We start from the raw sequence: 24,289 nt of genomic DNA, 5'->3' as shown, positions 1-24,289 counted from the left end.
ACAAAACCTTGGTCAGTGGCTCTGAGAATGGTCGGCTGCAGCCCCTATAGCGCTGGCTCCTTCCTTCCAGCCCGGTCCGGCTTAAGCACCACTTTAAGTGGTCCCGGCATTCACTGGCCAGCCCCTCACCGCAATTGAGCCGCAGGGGTTTGAAAAGAGGGCCAGGGCCTCAATGACAGGACCTTGGGCCAGGCTAATTGGTTTTGGTTCAAGGGGATACTAGATTTGTGAAAAGCTCCAAACCGCCTTTCCCACGCCAGAGCCAGGTCACAGCATCACCGAGAAAGGTTGGAAGAGATTGGGGCCAGAGGAGAAGTCTTGGAGCCAGGTGCCTAGGGCTGGTCCTCTTGCACTATCCGAAATAGCCCTCTGCTTGAAGAATAGGGGGTTGTGAGGGGCCTCAGCAGCACCTGTGTTTAGGGACAGCCTGGTCGTAGAGATAGTCACCCAGCACTCCTGGGCTGTGCCAAGAAAATGGTCTCCCACCTCTTACCCTTTGGCTAACCCTCCTTGTGAAGAGGTCCCACTTTCCCTGCTGGGGTCATTCAGAAAACAAACAAACAGAAATGGTGGTGTAATAGTTCTCATCCCAAGGGCTAGACCAAACCTGGCCTTTGTTCTGAGACTATACTATAGTTGGTCTCAAGAAGACCCACCTGTCCCTTGATATGTCTCTAAACTATCTTGAGCACTGACAGACATTTCAGAAACAAGAAACAGGAAGTCCTCAGTACTTGAAAAAAGTAATAATAAAAGTGGTGATCCAAAGGTTTCTTTACAGTCTCAAAAACCAAGCATTTATTGTGATATGCTTTAAATCTAGTATGACTGCACAAAGTGTCTTTGTAAATTCTTTACAGTGTGTATCTCAATACCTATGTGTTTGTACCAAATGGTATATAACATACCCATTCTTAAGTGCACATATGCACACATTTTGTTGATATGTAGGATTCTACACTTATATTAACAGTCATGGGAGTGTGCTATAAGAGTCAGCTTTACTGGATTTTTTCCTTAATACTATGGATGCTATGGAGTGCTCCACCACAGAGCTACATCCCTCCTCAGGCCCTATTTAAAGTGACAGTGCATCCACAAAGACCTGTATGTGACCCATTGTGTCTATGGAACATTCCAATGGGATCAGGAGCTGAAGAAACTGCCTCCCCCAGTCTTCCAAATTTTGCCCTGTGTTTGCCCACGTGAAGCATATGATCAGGAGGGAAAAGGTACTTGGGAGAGATAGAGAACTCGATGTATTCCATTTTCTATTTTTATTTCTATTTTTAATTGCCCAGAGCCTAATTTCTCTGGGCCTCTGTTGATTTGCACATTGGAGATTCATGTGTAAATATGCATGTGGCATGTATGCACGCCTGGGCCTTCTTATCACCAAGTGTGCGTTCTCGGTGTTTAAATACACACAATCCACACCGAGGCATGATTATGGGCTTACTATTTGCCTCTTCTCTAGAATCGGGTTAATTTTCCCTTGGCTAATCCTCAAACCCATTAAGTTCTCCTCTCCCCACCCCCACACACAAAAAAAAACCTGCAAACCCTACTACAGACCAGTGGGCTTGCCCTGCTTCTCCAGCAGGCAGCTCTCCAGGCAGGGTGCTGGAGTGAAGGTCCCTATTAGGCAGACTTCATTAATGTTACCAAATATACCCCGGCACATTTACTCGTCTACTATGAAGTATTATCATAAATAATTAAAATTAAACTGCACTTGTCAAAATAAATGAACAAAGTAGAGTTAGTGATGTCTTTGCTTTGATTTGCTTGCTAGGGGTTTGCTTATTCACTAATTTGAAGAAAAGAAGAAAGGGAAGGAGGAAAGAAAGAACAGAACAGACTGCCATGGGAAGGGCAGAGCCGTGGAGAGAGGAGAGGAAAACCCCTCAGTCATCTGCCATTGGGTTTCCAGTCATTAGGGCACTCTGGGAGGCTGGAATGCAGCCTCAGACGTCAGCTCATAATGAATATTGAGGTGTGGATGTGGAAGGGGGGACTTCTTTGTTTACTGAGGAATGGCCATGGGAATGGGGGAAGAGGATTGCCTTTGGGGATTAAGGAGTGGGCTTTGTTTTTATGAAGGGCCTTACTTCTTTTCTGAAGTTTTCTGCAGCTAATTGATTCAATTCAGACATTCCTCCTCCCCACTCGGCCAGCCAAGGCCTCGTGTTTGTGATGTGCACAGCCCTGTTTCCCCATCTGCTCTGGCCCCTTTCTCCACGGTGACCCCTGAAAAGGGGTGTGAACCTGCACATCAACCAGAAAGAAGCTCTGGAGAGATCAGTCAGGGGCCAACACCTTTGGGTGGATATGTGAGGCACACACACACACACACACACACACACATACACACACATTCCTAAAGGCATTATTTTCATCTGAAAATAGATTATAGGTGTACAATTCTGTGAGTTCTGACAAATTTACACCCAAGATAGCAGTTCCCCCCTTCCAGAAACTTCTCTCTTGTTTTTTCCCAGTCTGCCTGCTCCCCTCTCCCCAACCACCCTTTGAGGTCTCTGTCAGTTTTACCTAAATGGAATGTAAGCCAGCACTTTTAAAGAGGAATTCATTTCAAGTCCGGAGAGAGCACACTGTCCTTGGAGGCCTGGCTGAACATGTGCCCACGAATATGGGACTTAGGTCAAGCATTCTTCCCCTCAGATGGACCCAGAAGTCAAACCTGTAATTAGATGGGGGTGGGGGCCGGTTTGGGCTGGTCCTTCCACAGGACAGCCCTATTCTCACCCTAGGTCTGTTAATGAGCTGGGGACAGGTGAGCCTCACACATTCCAACTTGACTGCCTCCAGCGGCATCCAGGAGCTGCTGGTGAGCTATTAATGGAAGGTGCGGGCTTTGTGCTAATTAGACCGCCTCAGCTTCCATCTGTGCAGGCACTGGAGCCCCTCACTGGCCAGCCTCACCACCCCCACCCCAGCATACAGCCAAGTTCTGTTACCCCCATGAATTAGGGGGACAGTGAGCAGAACTGCTTCTGGCTGGCTTAGGTCAAATCCCTAGTCTTTGTGTGTTTCTGAAATGTATGGGATGGTGGCATTTCTCAGCCCTTCTCCCCCTTGTTAGGGTATAGTTGGATCTCAGCGAAAGTTGGATGGAAGTTTGGGACCCATGGCCACCCTCCAGGGTGGGTCAGTGTTGCAGGTCTGTCTGGGATTGTTTTGTAAAGGGCTTCTCTTGTCTGCCTCCTGGAGAGGGTGGCCCCAGTCCCTTGCTATTACTCCCCTTAGTCTGCATCTATCTAGTCTGGTCACTCCCACCCACCTCACCTCACCCTACAACTGCCCAATCTTAGCTGCCTCAGCCAGCCTAAGCCGAGAGCCATAGCCCTTACTTATCTGAAAACAACTATTAAAAAAAAAAAACCTTTAAAATGTATTTATTTCACTTCAGGCCTCATGGATTTAATTTTTGCCTCTTATAAACGTTTCATTGAAAAAAAAAACACGTCATGTCATTTAAAGAAAAAGCAGCTCTCAGAATAGGAGAGCTCCTTGTCTAAGATGAAGGAAAAAGAGGGGCATTTCTGAGAATGTTCTTTTTTTTTCTTTTCTTTTTTTAGCTCCTATAATCCCTCAGGGTGTGTGCAAAAATATCAAGCCCTTATATCAATGTATCTCTTATTATTCTGGTTGGGTTATCCTGCTAATAATACCGTTGTCAACGGTGAGAGGATTATTGGCCACGGTGGAACTTCTCCAGGTTCCCTCAAGAGTTTGGACCTACACTGGAGGGTGAACCCTGGAAGGGCTGCAGAAATCCCCTGCTTATGGGGAAGGTAGGACTGACTTGCTTGTGTGGCTTTTTCTGCCCCTGGAGGTGTTAATTCCTCATCTGAAGTTCTAGGGTTCAAGATTCAGAATCACGGGGGGGGGGGGACCCTCACATTCTAAATTTTAGAGAGGCTGAGCAGCTTGGACGGGGGGTTCTACTGTGAGGTAGGATTTTTTTCCCACAGGGTTTACTCTTTCTCTCTCAGGATATCCGTGAGGTGTGGTCTTCACCTCTCTGGGTGAAATGGGGGACAAAAGTACCTGGACCTACAGGGGTCATGTGGGATTTACATAAAACATACAGATAAAATCTCCGGCACGTAGTGGGCAGTAGTCAGATGGTAGCTCAAACGGCAGGGGGTGCACACATGTCTGGGTCTGAAACTCAGAACTTTCCCCCTGCTGAAGACAGAATAAAAGCCCAAATAGATGCTCGGAGCATCACCAAAGGGCCCACAGGCTGCCTTCCTCCCCCAGCTAGTGCCCTATCTGCTGAGTCCCAATGGCCTCAAAGAGCACCCCGTGTATGGGGGAGATCAGAGAGAGACAGGTATAAATTCTGAGCTTGGATGACTAACCAGGGGGGCATCTGTCTTGAGACATTTGAAGTCAGCAGACCTGCATTGACTACCCTAGTAAAGAAGGCTAGGGCTGGAGGCCAAGCCAGCACCTCCAGGAGGCCCGTGTTAGCTCTGGGCATGGAGCTGACTTTTCCGGAAAACCTCCAGGGGTCGAAGTTTCATTAGTTATGACACTGAGGAAAGCCAGGTTGTGCCTTGATTGAGTCGAACTCGGGCTTTCTGTTTAGGTCAGGAACACACATCCAGGTCCCGAGGGACCTCGCAGCGACAACCATGGGTGCTATGACAGAACCCCCACTCCATTCCATAGCAGATACCCAATCCGATGTTTCTCCCATCTTCCGGGTGGATGTGGTTAAAGCTCCGAGAAGTCAACATTTTCCCCAGGCTGGGGTCGTGACCTGGAGGACAACTGTGCCCCCACCTCCAGGCCACTGCCCCAGGGCCCTGAGGCTTCGAATGAACCGGACACCTTTCTAGGAGTCGGTGGCAAGCGCCCGACGTCTCCCGTCTGTGTTACAGTGGCTCACCGGCAGGTGCTCCAGCTTCCCGCCCGTCTTACCTGAGCTCTGCGGCACCTGCGCTGGCACCTATTGCCTCTCCGCGCGAAGGAGGACATGCCACGGCCACGGGAGAGGTGAGTGGCTGTAGCCAGGGAAGGAGGACCCAGCAGTGTCCCCAAAACGGGTCGGCGACCAGGAACGTCGGAAGATTCCAGGATCCCGCTGGTAAGGCGACTGCCTTTCTACCCGAGTCCCCTGGAAGGCGATCCCCCTTCCTCTCGAGGCCAGAATTCAAAGTCACCGTGCCCTCACGCGTCCCCAAGTGGGCGACGGCTTTAAAAATACACCTGCTAGCTCGTGCTCTGCAACGCGGTCCCGCCGAGCTGGTCGCGGAGCGCTTGCAAGCTAAGCGCACCGGGATGCTGGAAGGATTCTGGCCTCCGAGGTGGCTTCTTAGACCCGTCCGGCCGAAGCCACAGTCGCGGGCGGTGGCCAACCTCGGCTGGGAAAAGGCGCAGCCGCTTCTCCTCCGCCCGGGGGGTCAGGCTAGGCGCACAGTGGGGGTCCAGGGCCTGGTCCGGTGCGCTCACCCGCGGCGCCGACAGGGATCCCCGGCCGGCCTCACACCAGGTCTTCCCCGGGCCTACAGAAGTAGGCGACACCCGGCGAGGAAGACCCCGGAGCGCGGCCTGCGCGGGCACACCCGACGCCGGGTGCCGCCGGGAGGAGAAGCCGAGGAAGGGCCTTGTCCCCTCGGCCCGCACCGAGGCTCCGGAGGGGCCGCGCCGCGGGTCCGGGAGGCCATTTTGAGAGCGAGCAAGCGGCAGCAAGATGGCTGCGTGGGCACGAGGTAGGTCGCCGCGCCGCGGGGCCCGCCGAGCTCCTCCTCGCGCCAACCGGGCCGCTCGGCGGCCCATGGAAGCGGCGAGCTCAGGGAGCGCACCCGGCCTGGGGAGTCCTGGAGGCTGCCTGCCCTGGACCACTCCAAATATTCGACTCCCGCCCAGACCCATCTTCCTTTGCCCAGGGACCCTGTCCCCCAAGGCCGCAGTGACCTTCAGGGCTGCAAAGGAGAAAGCAGCAGGAGAAAGTGGAGTGCTACTGGGTTCCTTGCAGGGACACCATCGGAAGGGCCTTCTCCACCAAGCTGAGGAACAGGCCCAGCTGACAGTGGGTTTTGTTGTTATTTGTTTTTGTAGTTTGGACCCGCAGGCTCTTGGAGAGTTACTTCCCAGCGCCCACATTTCCTTGAAACTGTGATGCTGGAGGCGGTGAGCAGCCCCCCTCCATTATCCCAGCCCCTCGTGTGACCCCCCTGAGGCAAAGAGAGTCCAGAGCCCCAATGTGAGACCTTGTGAAAGTGTGGTCGGGGTTCAGGGTGACCTAGAGACCCCATTCTCACTGTCTTGGCTGGACAGAGACAGTTTGAGGATAAAGGTAGACAGATGGCAGCCATGAGACAGCATCTTGGCCTTGCCCTCTCCAGACCTCCGCCCAAGAGCCACACAATTTTAGGTCAGCAGTATCCTAGTGGGTTTGTGTGGGCAGAACTTTTCTTTCTCCTATGCCCCTATTCCATCAATCATTAGTCAGTCTGCCTTCTTAAGCTATGGGCGCCCTAAAGCAGGTCAGATACATGTGTTTGTATATAGAGCCACCATCCACCAAGAAACTTCAGTTATCAGTTTATGTTTGTTGAATTCTGCCTTGTGCCAGGCCTAAGTGCTTCATGTGAACTTGGACCTCCTTACGTAGGGTGATGACTCCCTTAAGTGACTCACCAGAGGGTAGGGTGTGGATCTCAGGCTAAAACCTGAGGCCTGGGTTCTCAGTTTGAGTCTCTGCAAGTGCATATACGTAAACATAGACACAATGATTTATCATGTCTGTTCTCCTTTCCAATAACCATCAAGCCCCTCCTGAACCCAAACCCCCTTCTTACTCAGCCCAACCTCACATCTGAGGACTCTCTTGTCACACTCCCGAATGTCTACCCTGAAGCCCTGGCTTAAAATAATATTTACGATTGGCTACTGTGGTTGCTCGGAGCTTCTTGACAGCCAAGACAAAGAGAGAATGGTGACTTTGTAACTCTGCTCAAAAAGGAAGCTTGTTAGTACCGGCCAGAGATAAACATTTTTCTGACCTCTGGTTTGTATAGAATTGATGTAGCTCAGTGGTGAGCTCTTGCCTATGGCTCAATACCCAACACCAGAAAAAAATATTAATAAAGAATGATGATTATGTAGGTTGAGTGCATATATCACAGATTGGGACATGAGCGCCCCAAAATTTGATTTTCTTTGAGGCCACTAAGTTAGTGAAACAAGGGCTAGGACCAGTCCAAACAAGGACCAGACTCCCCGTCCAGTCTTCATTCTCCAGAATCCAGGCTTTAGTGGCCTTCAACAGGGAGATGCTTTACTTGTGGCCTAACGTCCGCTCATCTTCACTATGAACTCTTTTGCCCCGGGTGCTGTCTCTTTCTTTCCTCAGGTTCCGGGTGTTAAGCTGGATTTATCATGGTAGGAATCTGTAAGCGTGTGGTAAACAAGACCTAATGCAAAACCTAGTGCTTGGTTGAGGGTGGAGGCAGAAGCCCTGACTGGGGGGGCGGGGGGCACTTTTACCATTGTAGAGTTCCTGTACCTAGTAATATAACCATAACCACCAGGGCCACCCCAGCAAATGGTGTGAGCTGGGGAGTGGATTTCCCCTCTAGGAGACTCCTGGCCACACTATCACAGTACTGGTCCTCACAGGAAAGGGTCATTTGTCCTTCACGGGCCTTGTCAGTGAAGCCTTCAAATTCCTCTAGTGAAGCAGGGAAGGTGTGTCTGAGTCCCAGTCCTGTCGTGCCCACCCCCTCCCGCCCCAATTGTTCCAGGAGATCTTCAGTCCTCTCCCATCCCTTCCCAGGTTTGGCTCCTGGGGCTTAAGTACACTCACTGGTCCAGCTGTGGCTCAGGTTAGGAAATGCCAGTGGCCCCCAAAAGGTGGGGTTTGAATCCTGGGCTTGATGACTGTAGGAACAGAATAGTTCAGTAACCCAGACATCTGTACCTGGAAAGTGTCACTCCTGAATATGGGGAGGGATGAGCTTCCTAGTAGGGAGCCCCTCTTTCCAGAGAGGCTTCCACAGATCCGGTCCCAGTCCTAACTGGGCAAAGCAGCAGAACTGGGACCAGTGTGCAGCGAAAGCCCCAGCTGCAGAGGAAAAACAGGGTTCAGCTCCCCAGATTAGTTACTGTCTACAAGGATTAAAGGCCCCAAATAATGGCCAGCTTCTCCCCTGCTCTGTGCCAAGGGAAGACATGTAAATACAGCCGCACGCCAGCTTAGGCAGTAGATGTGTATAAATCGAATTTAGCAAATCAGATCATGGTTTAAATGCACTATTTAAAGCAGTCCTGCAGTGAAGCCTTTTACAAAGGGAATAATCATTTTGTGATGCTAATCATCAGCCTCCAATTTATCTCCTTTGTAAGTTCAGATGTTGGTGCACTGGGTGTCCTGAAATCGGGGCGCTCTTGTGTGGGGCTCCAGCGATGGCTGTCTGCCTTCTTTCTCTGACCTCTCATTTAAAATGGGTGCATGTCCTGCTTCTCACTGGGGGCCTCAGGATGCTTGTCATTTAGCCTGATAGTTCTCATCCGTCCCACTCATCTTTTCATAATCTGATAGAGGACACCATTCAGCTGTTCCTGGCTCCTTTTCTGAGATTTTCGCTCTTCCTGGGGGGAGACACAGGCCCTGCTGTTCCCGGGCATTAGAACTAACTCCCTCTCTGATCTGAACCTCCTTTTGTTTCCTTGAGCTTCTGATACCTCTGTTGTTGATCATAAAGACGATTTCAGAGATGACTACATGACAGCCCGTCTCTGAATTTAGAAGGTGAACTAAATGCAGGCACCCCCTTACTGAATAGGCAGTGTCCAGAAATGTTCTCCCCATTTGCAGAGGGAAAAAAAAAAACCACAAAAACCCGAGGTCTGGGTGTTAAAGTGACTTTTTCCCACAAGTTAAAACCAGAACTCAAAGGAGAACCTGTCTCCTAATTGCTATAAAAGTGTTTTATACACTGAGCTGTAGTTCCTTTCTCTGCAGAGAAAATAAAATCAGACCATCTGGGTGGGAGAAGGAGAATGAAGAGATGGATCCGAGTGGAATAAAGGAAGTGGGCAGGAAGCTGGGGAGCTGTGAAGAGCCTGACCTTGCTTGGCTCACAAGCCCTGATATAGTGTCTTTGTCAATGCTGCCACTATTGACGCGTTCCTTGGTAATTATGACTGTGTGTTGGCATGGCGACTCAGAGTAAGAAGACTAGAGGCAGTGGGTAAATGCACGACTTGTTCTCGCCTTCTAAAGCAGAGAGGAGCTTTTGTGGGTAGTTCTTCCAGGGAGACGTGGTGGAAAATTCACCAGCCCCTGTGCTGGAGCACGGGTATTGATGCGCCATGGGAGCCAGGTGGCCCTGAGCAGGGTGACACAAACAGAGGGCCTCAGCAAGACTTGGGTCTGACACAGAGGTCTCCCAGAGGCCCCTCCAGTTCCCTTCTGCTGTCTTTGTTCCCCGGACTTGTAACGTCAAATGTACCCATTTCTACTCCTTTCTGAGTTGTCTCTATTTCAAATAGGTTGATGTTGCAGTGTCCCTGAACTTGCTTGACCATGCTGTCCTCTCCCTAATAGTCCATGGCTATGCATCTGGAAGCTGAAAGGGAAGGCTGGTAGGCCCAGATGTGAGGATGGAGTCTGGGGCTTTCCTTTCTTCTACCTTGGTGTCCTCTCCATCATAGATAACCTTGGCCATATTCTTATCTGAAAACAGGGACCTGCTGCTGGAGTCGAGCTGTATTGTTCTGTCCAGTGTGATACCCAATAGACATGAATGGTTCATCTCATAAATGTGGATGGTTTGGGTGGTTTGACACATTTAAATAATATTGGACTAAATAAAATATATAATTAAAATGACCTGTTTCTTCTGTCTTTGGACTGAGGCTTATAGAATTTAAGATTACATAGGGAGCTCCCCCTTACAGTTCTGCTGGAAATGGCTGATCTAAGCCGGGGGGTGGGGTGGAGCCCCCTTACAGACCTGACACTTGAACTGATTGTTCTGATCATCCAAGAGAAGTCTAATCACAGAGGTCTATGCATAGAGTGCAGGGGAAAACCAGGTGGAGAGTCTCGGGCCTGCGGGGGCTTTTAGGACAGCCTAGAAGAGCCCGTTAGGTGGAGATTACCCCTCAGTCCTTGAAGGTGGAAGTTGCGGCCTGAGTCTATGGGTGATATTGTATTTTTCAACATTTAAGGTAAGAGTAGCCCCGAAAGAACCTTTAGATAAAAAATTTTAGGTCAGCAGTACCCTAGTGGGTTTGTGTGGGCAGAACTGGAGCTGACAGGATTATTGTTCCAAAAGTGGGACCCACACCCCCCACTGGTGAATTCATATTTTCCCAAATACAGAGAAAGCACTAAACAAGGGAAGACAGCTGTGTGTCCCAGGATCACATCAAACTCCCTTTTGGCTAGGTTCCTTTCCTTGGAACATGGCTGGGGCTGCCCATCTCCTGACTGCCCCTCCTCCGCTCAGCCTCAGCCTATTAGCAAGCCCCAGCTTCTGGGATGCTCCTTGGCTCAAAGCCAGCATTTTCTTGGAGAGGCTCCTACTTTGGCTCCCTGCCAGGCCTCTGGTCTCCAGAGAGACCCCCCCCCCCCCAGGGAGGTGCTGGGCTCATCCTGCTGTCAGAGGGGAGAGGTCTGTTCAGCCTTCTCACCTTGGAAGATCCCAGGCTGTGGGCCAGCCAGGACACCAGCTCTGGCCTCTTTCAGAATCTTCAGTTTCTTACTGGGTTAAGGTCCTGCCAGCCTCCGTACTCTGGGGGTGGCAGAAAGTGGCTCCTCACTGGAGTTTGAGAGATGGGGGATGTAAATCCTAGTGAGTCATAGTGATGGTGGCACAAAGCACCCACCAGGTGCTTGTTCTGTGCCAGGTTCTATGCTAATCTTGGCACAGTGGGTCTCTGAGGCCTGGTTCAGAGTCAATATAATCCAGGGCCCACCCTTCTTTTCTTAGCCAAATGTCATATGGAGTGGCATGAGGTATGACTCGGAAGCTGTACTTCTTAGTAGCCTGACTAGGTTGTCATGAGGTCCTTGTTTCCCAAGGGATCAGCTGGGTCTTGGGAAGCAGCATGGAGTTGTTTGGGTTGCTAGAAGATGTCTCTGCAGCATCTCCTTCTTCAGGTAGGCAACACAGCTGAGTAAGCCAGATGGGAAAGCTCAGAACCAGGCCCCCAGGACCCCCAGTAAGAATCAAAGAGGTGGGAAACATCTCCTTGGGTCCTGGCTTGTCTTGGTATTGTCTGTCAGCCAAAGCCTTGCTGTGCTTCAGTTTATAAAAATCAGGGTGGTTAGCCCGGCGGTGGTGGCGCACGCCTTTAATCCCAGCACTCGGGAGGCAGAGGCAGGTGGATCTCTGTGAGTTTGAGACCAGCTTGGTCTACAAGAGCTAGTTCAAGGACAGGCTCCAAAACCACAGAGAAACCCTGTCTCGAAAAACCAAAAAAAAAAAAAAAAAAAAAAAATCAGGGTGGTTCCAGGACAGCCAGGGCTACACAGAGAAACCCTGCCTCAAATAGATAGATAGATAGATAGATAGATAGATAGATAGATAGACAGATAGGGACTACACAGAGAAACCCTGTCTCCAATCAATCAATCAATCAATCAGGACAGCCAGGGCTACACAGAAACCTTGTCACAAATGAATAAGTTAAAATAAATAAATAAGTTAAAAATAAATAAACGAATGTATAAATAAAGTCAGGGTGACCCAACTCCACCAACTCCCACAATTGCAAGAGACTGACTGCTTAGGGTAAATGTGGGTTTTGTTTCTGCTCCCATAAGTGGTACACAATCATATGGGAGAGGGGTAGGGTCTGCGTCCTCTGTCCAGTCTTGTTTTCTAAGGTGTGTGTTGTGATATGATGTGCGTATGTATGCCGTGTGTGTGCAGATAGCTGCAGAGCCCAGAAGGGGGCTTCAGGTCCCCTGGAAATGGAATTACAGATTTGTAAGCTGCCTAACAAGAGTGTGAAATGTAGACTTAGTCCTCTGGAAGAGCCGGAAGCACTCCTAACTGCTAAGCCGCATCTCTCCAGCCCTCATTCTTAAACAAGAATGCCAAGACTGCCTTTTGTCTGCCAGTTTGGCAGCACAGAAACCTGCTGGTTAGGAGAGTGGCCATCACCTCTGAGAGTATCATTTCCTTATTAAAGAGTAAAGAGAAGAAGAGGGGGTCTCTAGTGTACCCGTCCTTATGAGTCTGCAGTTTCTTGTAACATTTATGTATGTCTATCTGTATAGTGAGTGTGAGTGTGTGTGTGTGTGTGTGTGTGTGTGTGTGTGTAGATCAGAGGACAACATGAGGAGCTAGTTCTCTCTACTGTGTGGGCCTGGTGATCAAACTCGGGTCATCAGGCTTGGCAGTCTCCCTATCCATCTTGCCAGCCTCAGTATTTCAGCTGCTGCAGATTCTCCCTGATGCTGTCAGGGCACAGCAGTGAGGCAGAAACCACAAGGCTTACGGAGTCCAGGTTCTGGGGCCTTTCTGATCTAGTTCAGAAACCATGAGCATAGCAGGTTTCCTCTTTGCGGGCTACTGTTCCACCTGCAGATTTGGGAATAACACTCAACAAATACCAGGGCCTAAGTTCAGTCCCTGAGTCTGAGACAGAAGGAAAGGAAAGAAAGTAAAGGAGAGAGAAATAGAGATATTTAGAGAAAAAAAATTAGCATGTATCCCTTGATGTCCATATCGTGATGTCGGTCACACATTTGTCGTGAATAAAATCCCTGGAAGACAGCAAGCAAGGGACCAAGCTGTGCTCTCAGTCAGCTTAAACTGTAAGCCATTGTGTTTCCTGACCTTTCCGTAAGCTCTACAGTCTAGGGAGAATCCCGACATGCTCCCTGACCTCTGGATCAGAGGGAGGAGCTTGAAAAGCCTTAGCAGGCACATCCACAGGGTTTTATCAGGTATCAGGGGTATGTGGTCTAACTTGGATCCAGGAAATTAAGAAAAGAGGAATTTGTCTGTGCCCAAACATGTTTTTTTTTTTTTTTTTTTTTTTTTTTTTTGGCCACCAAGAGGGCAGGAGAGGGCATCCATGCCACAGGAGAGTATTCTCTGGCCAGAGGTTCAGAGAAACTGCAAGTATCCTGATGGACAGGGCATGAAATTTGGTATGGAGCATCAGGTCAGATGGTAGAAGCCGAGAATAACAGGCAGGGAGCCAACTAAAGGGACTGGCCTGGTCACCATGGGTACAAGGTGGGGAGGATGGAGGCTGTCAGGCCCTGTGCCACCTAGGCCAGCTGGAGCTGAGCAGGCATGCCCACTCTGTGCCTGTCAGCCTGTAGCACTTGGCTTGGGCCTGGGAGCTCATGGAGCCATTTCCAAGTTTGCAAGGAAGTTGTGGAGCCCAGAAATTGGACGTCTTCCCATGCCACAGTGTTTTTTTCTACCACAATCATTTATTCATTCAACATTTACTGACGTACATTATGTGTCAAGTAAAGCCTCGGGGACAGAGAGGAGGAAACCACAGTCCTCTCTCCAGCCCTTTAGCTCTTGTAATATGGAACTTCACGTATCTATCCGCAACAGGAAGGTCAGGCTGAGGGGAGGGAGTGCTGAGTTAGCAGGCATGGGATGTGACAGTTACCATCATTTGGTGGCTTCTTGCCTCCTCTATCCCTCTCCAGTCTTCAAGAACCTGCAAGAGCAAAGCCAGAGGCCATTTCATGCTTTGCCCATGGTGGCCATCAGCTGTCACTTAGCTTCAGCCAGACTTCACTTCTCTGGATCCCACCGGTTCTATAGTTTCCCTTTCTCCATTTAAAACAATTTTGATCTTAAGAATCAGAATATCAATAACTCACTGGGATTTATGTGTGAGACTAGTAGAAAACATCTTAAGTACAATTAAATAATAAGCCATACCTGGAGGAATTCATGGATGAGTGTTTTCTTCTCCTTAGACACCGGAAGGTTCTCTGGATTGCCAGGTTCAGATTTCTACCCTGGTTCTCCTCATGCTGGATCCTGAGCACAGTTCTTGGCACTTAGGCTTGCGTTAGTAAATTGAGAGTGGAGAGCACCTGGCCGCCACTTCCATGCACAGTTGGGTTATGGCCCAGCCCTGCAAAGGAAGCCTTAGCCAGCCCTCTAACCCCAACCAAGGACTTTTTCTGTCCCTTGCCTTCCAAGAACAGGAAAGACAAATGGCTTTCTTCTTCTCATTACTACTACTCTGGTAGACTTGTTACTGGTGTGTGTGTGTGTGTGTGTGTGTGTGTGTGTGTAGATAAAACTCTTAGATACTGTATGGTGAGTATCAGAACACATCAGAGGGTCCATGCCACTTTTGGCTACCTGGGAGTTCTTTCTAAATCTTTGGTTTGGCCTCAAGAAGACTAGGAGGACATGCTTCCTTATGTACTGACTAGCTGTTGCTAGCGTGCAAGGTGAGTGTACTTGAAATCGGTTCTTCTGTGGACAGGTGAGTAGCCACTGGTGAGACAGAAGCACTGGGCACTTTCTAAAACTTCTGCCTTTCATGCGGGAAAGCCAGAGGTTTGTGAGGATGCTGTCCCAGGAGGAGAGCATGTACTCTGGGTTCTGTATGCAGGACAACAGAACAAGGTGGTTTTCAGGGTCTAGCTGCTAGCAAGTGAGTCTTCCTTATACTGAGTGGCCTTGGCTCCCTTCTGGCTTTCTTTGCTTAGATTTCCTGGAGGAAGTGGACTGAATAAATGTCACCCCCACAGAGACTTGCCAGTTGACAGCTCTCAGTCACAAGGAAGCTGCTGGGAGATACTTCCTCCAGAGTAGAGTGGCTCACAGACCCCTGTGCTGAAGAAGGAGGAGCAGAGTTGTCTCATTTCCTGTTCCGCTGTCCTCTCATAGGCCTTGTCTCTCTTCCAGGACAGTTCCAGGGTCAGAAGAAGGGAAAAGAAGAAAGACAGCTTGGTGACAACTAAAGAGGTGTCTCCCTTCCAACACACGCCGCGGGGCCTATGTACGTCCACAGCTCTCACCAGCAGCTGTCCCCTCTCTGGACGGTGGTGCAGACGGATGGTACAGGTAGAATGTGCTCTCATTCACTGTCGTTAATGCTTTTCCTTCGCTGGGACGAAAGCAGCCTCCTCTGAGGAAGACACCGAAATAGGGGAGCCAGATGTGAGGACATACACTTCCTGTCCTGGCTCCTCAGGAGGCTGAGGCAGGAAGAATGCTTGAGCCCAGGATTCAATGTCAGTTTGAACAACTAATGAGGCCCTGTCTCAAAATATAGTACAGTAAAATTAAATTAATAAGCGGATGGAATGTTCCCTTCTTGTGGGCCTAGTTGCTTGCTAGGTTGACCCATATAAAGTTTCTTTACTGTTAAATCAAGACCAGTCAACTGTTGATAGGGTTCCTTCATGAGATGGTACACATTAACCATTTGTGTTCCTCTCATGCTACGACACCCCTTCAAAATTATTTTAACAGCAAGAAACTGGAGCCTGAGATTGTGCTGAAAGGAAACTTTCCCAGCAAAGCTCCACTTTGCTCCGACTTCAGGATATGTTGTCTTGAGATGTAGGACAATCAAAATGACTTTTGAGGCCCAGATAATGGTGGTGCAGGCCTTTAACCCTAGTGCTTGGGAGAGGGGCGCAGGAAGATAAGAAGTTCAAGGTCATCCAGGGCTATGTGAGCTCCTTCCTCAGAAAGCAAACAAAAGAAATAAAGGAAAGACAAACGGCTTTGGCTATCCTTTCCTTCACCATTAAAAAAAGAAGGAAAGCCTCTGAGATAGCCTCGCCAACCCTGACTGGACCAGTTACGGGACTCTGATTCAGAGTCCTTTGCTTCCATGGGTGGGTGAGATGGTGTTTTACTTCTCCATCATGGGAGGCTGTGGTGCAGTAGAGGAAGCAGGGTGCTGGGGTACTGGCTCGCAGCCACACCCCAGCGGCGGGAGTGCCATCCAGTCTTCAGTACATCACTGTCAGTGTGTATCTGTGGCCGCCTCTGGGTGTGTGTGTTTCTTTTTGTATCTCCGTGTCAGTGTCGGGCCGTGTGTCTATTTATGTCGGCCGTCTAGGCGTGCTCAGTGTGACAGGAGCTGGGGGCGGTGTTGGTAAAGGAAGACAGTTCCAAGCCTCAGCTCTCCCCTTGGGGACATCAGGATGCTGGTATATGTGTACTGCACATATATAGATACAGAGCTTTTGTCACGCTGTTTATTGGATGGGGGAATGCATTCAAGTGTCTGGCCAGGTATGGCCTGAGCAGTGGCCTGGCTGGGGAAGCCCCATCTGCCAGGAGCTGACAGAGTTGCCTTGCCGCCCTCTCTGTCCATGGGGAGCCCGTCCTTCGCAGTTTACCATGTACTCTCTAATTTATTAGATGAAAGGAGGAGAAAATGAAATGTTGCCTGAAGACAATGGCCGAGACAGCCCGTCCCACCCTGCACAGCCGCCAGCGCCTCCTTCCCCAGCCTTGACTCCTCTGTCGCGAGTCTGCACATTACCCTGCTAACCCTGAGGTAAGAGAGAAAAGAACCCCAAACCATTCTGTTTAAAAGTTATGCCCGCCCCCTGCACGTGCAGAGATAGCTGAGAGCTGAGAGCTGTTGAAGGAAGAAGCCACCAAGATGAAGGCCTGAGTGAACATAGGATCTAGCTGCTAGACCATAGACACAAGGCCCTTCATCCGCTCTGGGGCTCCCACCTCACAGTCCCAAGACTCCCAGATCCCAGCCAAGCAAGGGAGGGGCAAGGGGCCCAAGGCAGCTGCAGGGGCTATGTTAGTAAACACTTTACTGGCTTCCTATTTTCTTCACACACACCCCCACCCTTCTCCACTCCCTGATGCCCCTTACACACTCCCCCCCCCCCCAGCATCCCCCTTTCTGTGGCCTGCACAATGAGCTCATTGTCCCGGGTGTGATTTGAATAAGGGATCTGCGGGCCTGTTCCCAGCATTGTCCGAGGGGCTGGGAAAAACCCCAGTGCAGGCAGGAGGACCAGACCAGACAGAGACAGATGCCTAAATTAGCAACAAAGCTTTGTGCAGGTCCCCTGGACAAGGGCTCGCCTTGTCTGCATGGACTCAAGGGTGTGGAGCTGGCCGGCTGCTCGCATGTCTCCCCCATGTTAATTAGTTTTGCATGCATGTCTGAGAAGGTGCCAGGGGAGCTGTGTTTGCCTTCCTCCTCCCCCAGGAGGGGGCCCTGTTTGTGACTGGCCAGTGGGCTGGAGGCTGGGAAGTTGAGCTTAGCAGGGTTGGGCTGGGCCTACCTGGGGAGCTAGGCTCAGATTCTGGATGGGGATTCCCAGCTTCCCTGTCCTGCTGTTCTTTGCCCTGTGGGGAGCCTGGCTTTGCTCTCCGTGCCCCCTCCACTCCTTGCCCTGCTGCTGAAAGTTGGTCAGTTCTAACTATGGGGAACTAACTCATTGGCTTCTACCCAGACCTAGGCTACTGCCTGTCCATCTGGCAGTCTGTCTCTTGCGACACAGGGCCCCTTGGGACCAGGCAGCAGAAGCGACCAGTCTGGGCTCTCTTCTGTCCCAGAGCCAGATGGCCAGTCGGCTTATCGCATTACGGCCTCCTCTGTCCCCAGACCCCTGCCGTCCATTGCAGGTCAGGATCTTGTTTAGGATATGGTGAAGAAACTTCCTTTTAGGCTCTTGTAGTAGGGTGGTGGACAGTGTGCAGTCATGGCCTTGCTACTGGCTCACTGTGTAACCTTGGACAGTGCAATTCCCTCTGACCCTTAATCTCAGTAGCCGAATGATGAGGCTGAGCTTCAGGAACCCTTGCTCTCCTCCTAGCCGATACCTCTTTGCTGTTGGTGATCAGCTCAGCTTGTGTTCATTCAGCACAAAGACAAGGGTGAGACCAGTGGGTTCTGGATGAGGGCGGGAGGACTATGGAAGGACAGAGTCGAGGCTTTGTGTTTTCTGGGCAGGTGGTGGAAGTGAGGAATCAGCAGAGCCTGTCTCCTCGGGTCCTCCCTGAGTCCCGTGCCAGGCCTGCAGCTTCCTCTGGCCTGTATGCTGCAGTGGTGGAGAACCACTCCAGCCCAGCCCAGGTTAGGAGAAGCTGGACGGAGAGCAACTGCTGGCTGGGGCCCCAGCAGGCCCTTGGCCAGGGCACAGGGCACAGGGCTGAGAAAGGCTGGACACCTGCTGGGCTAAGCTCAGCCAGGCTTCCTAGCAACTTCCCAGGTCATGTCTTCAGAGTGTCTACCCCTCTCGAACCCCACAGGAACCCCAGGAAGTGAGGGGCAGGTATGCAGCCTTGCTCCTCTCATTCGCGGGCTCTTTGCCGGACTCTTCCCACCACTCATCCGCACAAGTCTTCCTTCTTGTGACCCAGCGTTTGGGTGACTGAATGTCTAAGCATAGGACTCGTCAGTACAAACTCCCTGCTCCTTTCAGATTAGTTTTCAATCAGATTAACCAAGCCTATGCCATTCTTTATAGACAGAAAGGAACTCTCTGTGTGTCTGTCTGTTCTCTCTCTCTCTTTCTCTCTCTCTCTCTGTGTTCGAATTTTAGCTAGGATCTCTGTGTAGTCCTGGATGTCCTGGAATTCCCTGTGTACTCCAGGCTGACCTTGAATTTACAGAAATCTTTCTGTCTCTGTCTTCTGAATGCTGGGATTAAAGGCACGTACCCCTACTCCCGACTACTGTGGGTCTTAAATAAGTTGGGGTGTCTTCAGATCCAGAAATCCTAAGGTCTTTAGGAAAATATGCCAATGCCCAGTTGGTCCCCTCTCTTGTTCCTTTTTGCCAACCTTCTGTTCTCAGACATGGTGGGAGGTACCCTGCTCTAAAGCAGGCAGCTGGTCAGAGACCCACGGGGAGCTTTGTGGTTGACCCCAGATGACCTTGTGGGACAACAGGTGAACCTAGGCTTTTCTCCTCCTTTAGCGAGTTTTCTGCCTCCCACCTCCCTTCATCTCAATACCCCTTCCCCTGACTCCCTGAGCTGTTTCTCACTCAAGCTAGGAGTCTGGTGGAGTCCAAGCTTAGTGAAGAAGAGCGCAGAAGCCAGACACAGTGAGCCAACTGTCTGCAGTAGGGGTGGGAGGAGAGAAGATGGCAGGGCCTTGGGGGAGTTGCCCACTACCCTTCCTGCCCCATTCCTCTCTTAGCTGCCTCAGCTGCTGCCTCAGCTGTATCTGAGCTCCTTAATCTAGTGATCAGTGTGGTGCTGGGAGGGCGGGCTGGCAGAGGCTTTAGGAGGTGACAAGGGATCTTAGGAGTCACACTCTGTTGATGGAGCATCACCAAGTGTCATTGCAAAGCTGGGGAATCACATTCCACGCGCAGCTCCCCCTCTGGAGGCAGCAGCCTTGGCTGGGCTGGACCCAGGATGGGTGGAACCCAGTGGAAGCTAGGACACAGCCCTTGCCTGCTGCAAGGCTTCACCTTGTTCTTTGTTCCTGAGAAGGAAACTTCCCAAGATTGGTGCTTTCTAGTCCTTTCTATGTGACCAGTCCTTTATTTTTCTGTAGCTACCCTTAACCGTACCTCTGCTCCTAGATCTTCCAGCTGCCAATCTCAATTAGAAGTGGTATCTGAAAAAATAAAAAAGAAGTGGTATCTGTTTGTTACAGGTCATCATTCCCCTGGTCAGTCAGGAGAATGCTATCAGAGCTGGCCAGGGGGAGATGTGTTCTACAGATGAGTGGTTATGCTAGACAATGCCTTCATATTAGTGTGAGTGGCTCTGAGGAAACCCAGACAGCTTCTAAAGAGAAGTCAGGATGTGAATGCAGGCCCATGTGGCCACCAGGAGGTAGGCAAAAGCCTGGCTGGAGAGAAGGGACAGAGGGACAGAGACGGGACAGAAGAGGCAGACACACAGCCCTGGATTCATGGGCACTTAGGTTCCTGAGTGTCCTGGGAGTTCGAAAGCCTCATCTGTAGTGTTGAACTAGCTGCTACCTGTGGAGCTGTGGTGACTCTAGCAGGCACACCATCTCTTCTCAGTAACTACGTGACAGAGAGGAAGGAGCTGAAGTTTTCAAGGTCACTCAATGTGGCTGTGTTTGGGGGAATGGAAACACTGGCAATATTCAGAGTATCAACTACCAACTGGCTTTGGTACCAGTATGGCAACTTGCCTGAACCAGCAGCCCATGAAAGAGGGCACAGCTGGACCCAAATCAATTCATTTGTCTTTTTGTCTCTCTGCTCCATCACAAAGGTGTCTGTTCATCTGCAAGCTCACAGCCTCCCTCGGGCACTTCCTGACAAGATGGCAGGATGCTTGATCCTGGGATCTCCTTTGCTCTCTCCAGGTTGGATCTGCCTTCCTTGGGGGCATGCCCCATCTGATCTGAGCTGCAGGCTGGCACTGGTGAAAACCTACCACAGCCTCTCTCTGTGGGGATGAGCTTCACCTGGGTCTCTCACTGCCCTGTTCAGCAGCTCTGTAGGCCAAGGAGTAGGGGCCTGTCCCCATTCTGACTCACCTCCTTATGCTCTGCTTCTTTCTCAAGGGAGCCTTAGTGGCTCCTGCTGAGAGTGTGATGCTGGAGATGGATGGAGCCATGTTATGTTACTGAAGAAAGCTTCTGGTCTCAAGGTAGCATAAGTCTTCAGTCCTAGAATTTTGGAGACTATCCCCTGCCTTAGACATGTGCACCTTGACAGTAATGGCTTTTACTGGGCTTTTCTCCTTACTGAAATCTTTCCCTTTCAGGGTCTGAGGTGGCCTAGTAAAAAAAAAACAAGGTCACGAGAAGATCCACTCATAAGTCAGAGGGTCCTCGGTTCTCCAGCCCACTGTCCTGCTTAGGACACAAGGCAAGCTTCTTCCCTCTCCGGACCTGGAAAAGGAACACTGCATACAACGGTGTCTGCAGCCACTTAGCCCCTACATTTTATAATTTGGGAATTCTTCTTTTTTTTCTGCTTTGTTACCTACAAGTCAGCCTACCCCTCTTCCTGACTTTCAGAAAAGTCAGCTTTTTCTCCTTCAAGCTGTCCTGGGACACAGGTCAATTCCTCTACCTAAAGCCTAAGAAGAAACAACCAACCAAAGAAAGAGAAAACCCAGAAGCTTGTCTCATTTCTGACCTTCGACATTGGACTGGAAAGTGGCCTGGGCCAGACAGTATGTTTTGGCTAGGTGTGCTTCCGGCCTGAGTCTGGATGCTCTGTCTTTGCCTCTGGTTCCAAATGTTCTGAACAGTGCCCCCGTGGTTTTAGGAAGGTTTGCCATATATTTGGGGCCTTTCCTGGGCCAGAGCCCCTTAGATTCTATGAAGGCACCACTTTTTCTTGATGTCTGGTTTCTATCCCTGACTTCCCCAGCCAGGTGGTTCCTCTATAGGCACAGCTGAAACGAGTCTGGTTGTGAAGTCTAGAAGGCGTGAAACCAATATCCCTGTATGGCCAGGGTGACCCTGGGCCAGTGCATAGCTTCCCTGAGCACTGTTTCCACGTTTATAAAATGAGAAGGGGGTAGAGAGGGGAGGGGATATGCCTCAGTGGTGGAGAGCTTTCCAAGCATTCTCAAGACGTTGGGATGTATCCTTAGACTCAAAATATAACAATAATAGTAGCCATGCCTTTCACATACATTACGTGAGATATAGAAATAAGTCCTTCTCCAACTTCAGGACTTCCCTGCTGGGGAGGTCCTGAGATGACCTTCATTTTCCCCTTCCGAGCCCTCATAACACCTGAATGGAATTCAGAGGGCATCTGCCTCCCTGAGCGCCTCCTGCTCACAGACTATTCCTCTTGTCTTTAGAGCGTCCTGCGAAAGGAAGTGATGGGTCAGGCTCTGTTCAGCTTTTCTGGAAAGAGAGAAGTGGCAACTCCTGCTAGGGTCACAGGACGAATACAGAGCCAAGCTGCTTCAGGAACAGAAGAATAGAGCAGGAAAGAAAATGCAATGTCACCACCCTGTCACCACCCTGAGGCCCCTGTACAGGGTGCAACCCAGCCACCAGGGACTCAGCAGGAGAACAGGGAAAGTGCTCCACAGCCCTCCTAGAGGGCCTCTGTCATTGACCAGCTGGCCTGGCAACTCCTCCACACCTGCCCATGCCACACCTTTCTGGATAGTTCTGGGTCTGCTGTGCTGTGGGACACTCTGTCCAGCCACTTGGGAAACGGAAACTTCAGCACTGGCATTTCTACCCCGGAGAACTAGGCAGCACACTGGGAAGCAGCCAGGGGAAGGGACTCCAGCCTCCCAGGAGTTAAAGATGCCTCTCCCCAGCTGTCCTCCCCTTGGTGCTCCTTTTCCTCCCTCCTTCTGCTCACAGCAGGCAGGGCCTGGAACCAGGAGCCATGCTGCTGTGCTGTTGCCAGGGGAGCTGGGAGGCAGATCGGAGCTATGCAGGGAAAAGGCTCAGCCTGTCAAAGTGTCTGAGATGAACCACCGCCATCCTGTGCAGCTGGGCTCAGATGTGTCTTGGCTCTTGTTCTGTGCCTGAGAACGGTGAAGCCCAGTGAGGTTCAAGGGCACACTCGCTATTCATTAGTCAGGGGTTCTTGACGTCCTGTCTCTCCCAGGCATGGGTTCCCCCCTTCCTCTTTCTCTCCCTCCTGTGACACATTCCTGGGTGCCTGTGGTGAGGACTGCACACCCCCTCCTGCATGGCCCCCTCCACACAAACCCTGAATCAACTCCTGTTAAGGAGACCAGGCGGGACAGAGACAATGGCTTCAAGAAACCATTCAGGCGGGACCCCAGTCACATTGGCCTTCCCTCCACTCCCAGTGACCCTACAGATCTGACTCTGCTGTGACTCGGGGCACCCTTGGGCCCCCAGCTTGCACAAGCCCAGACAGGAGCAGGCCACTAGGTGCTGCCCTACACAACAGGGCCAGTCAAGTGCTATTCTCAGTGGGCCCCTCGGTGGGCGCCTCTAACCCACTGGCTAGATATTTTTGTGCAGTTGTTTGGGGAATAGAAACTGTACAATATTTTCTGAAATGTTCCAATGTCAAAATTAAAAGGTGCATTTACTTGGATACTAATTTTATGACTAGGAATTTTCTCCAGATACAGTGGGAAGGTTTGCTAAGGAGCATGGACAAGGAAGTACGGTTCAACTAATGCATTATTTACTCCTGTGGAATGCTTCAGAGCTGTAAAAGTGTGGCAGATCTCTGCACGCAGGTGATATTCAAGGGTGACTGATAAACTTGAGTGGATATAATCTATTCAGATAAATAATAAATAAATAATAAATTACAGAACAATCAAGTATGTTCTTGTTTGTATACATTTAAGTCAGTCATGGAGTCTGAGTTATGTGAAGCTCGGTGATAAGATACATACAGCACACAAGAGGCCTAGAGTCAAATAAAATCTATCAGCCATAAGCTGTGTCTGTGTCTGGATAGTTCCTGAACACAGGCACTGGACGGCAAACCTCTGGGAAATGGGAGGGATTTCTTCTTGTGTGTTTGTTTGTTTTTGTCTCTGTGTTTCTGAAATGCTTTTATTGAAAACGAAAGGGTAGTAGTCGTTTAATAGGCTTAACTTCTCTCAGTCAATAAAGGGTAGGCACTTCAGGACAAGGTGGTGATGTGTCAAGGAAAAGTGTCTTAACAGTACTGGTGGCCTCTGGCCAATGGCATTACTGCAACCTAATAACCACACGTCACCACCATTGCTGCTACTATTAACCTAAAGCCCACCGTGCTCCAGGCTTAGCTTTTCTGGTTCTTGCTTAGTTGAGCATCAATTTTCAGTCCCTCCTATGCAGGAGACAGAGTAAGGAAATCAGAGGCACTACCCTAGAGTGGGTAAGTCAAGTGTGGCTCCTGATTTCCCTCTGGGAGGACCTGTTTCGAGAAGGGGGGGGGGGCTTTGTGGGCTGTGTTGATTAGGAGTAGGTACCCTTCCCTGCTTTAGCCCAATGGAGGTGCCCTGCTGGGGACAGCCTGCCTTCAGGAGTGGACTGACTCAGAAAGACTATCTGCATACACAGCATGTGTCCAGAGATGCACCACCTGACTCTGCTGCTCCCAATGCTAATCAAATGCCTGGCTTTACCCCCAAAGGAGTAAATTGCTTGCTAGAGGGTGTCTGTAAAGGGCAATGTGGAGCTGAGCTTTGAGGCCTAAATCCAACGTAGGTCTAGATACCACATCCCACAGAGCTCTGTGTTGGGTCCTGAGACCCAGGAGCCAGCAAGTAGAGTTGACCAGAGGAACCTGGGAAACTCATGGAGGTCCCTGGACTTTGATGGCGGCTGGAGGAAAGCAGCTGGAGGTGGGACTGTCAGGTGCCAGGCCTCCTGTTCAGGTGCAGGGAGCCCTGTTTTTATACTGTGGGAGGCAC

General features: G+C 50.5%; 1 protein-coding gene across 1 annotated transcript in view; it reads left to right on the top strand.

The window, feature by feature from the left end:
- LOC121446395 (collagen alpha-1(I) chain-like) overlaps positions 1-23,202 on the top strand; it is a 33,545-nt gene extending 10,343 nt beyond the window's left edge. The window contains exons 4-9 of the mRNA XM_041649047.1: positions 4,917-5,031; positions 6,097-6,168; positions 14,898-15,056; positions 16,371-16,509; positions 20,186-20,566; positions 20,684-23,202. Coding sequence (XP_041504981.1) covers positions 4,917-5,031; positions 6,097-6,168; positions 14,898-15,056; positions 16,371-16,502 — 478 coding nt within the window. The 3' untranslated portion in view covers positions 16,503-16,509; positions 20,186-20,566; positions 20,684-23,202. The remainder of the gene's footprint in view (positions 1-4,916; positions 5,032-6,096; positions 6,169-14,897; positions 15,057-16,370; positions 16,510-20,185; positions 20,567-20,683) is intronic.
- Positions 23,203-24,289: the final 1,087 nt, after the last annotated feature.

Source organism: Microtus oregoni, unplaced genomic scaffold (assembly GCF_018167655.1).
Source record: "Microtus oregoni isolate MIOR12 unplaced genomic scaffold, Mior012 000000F_ref0000247, whole genome shotgun sequence".
Lineage (NCBI taxonomy): Eukaryota > Metazoa > Chordata > Mammalia > Rodentia > Cricetidae > Microtus > Microtus oregoni.
Note: the sequence above shows the minus strand (reverse complement) of the source record. Positions and strands in the feature narration are given on the sequence as shown.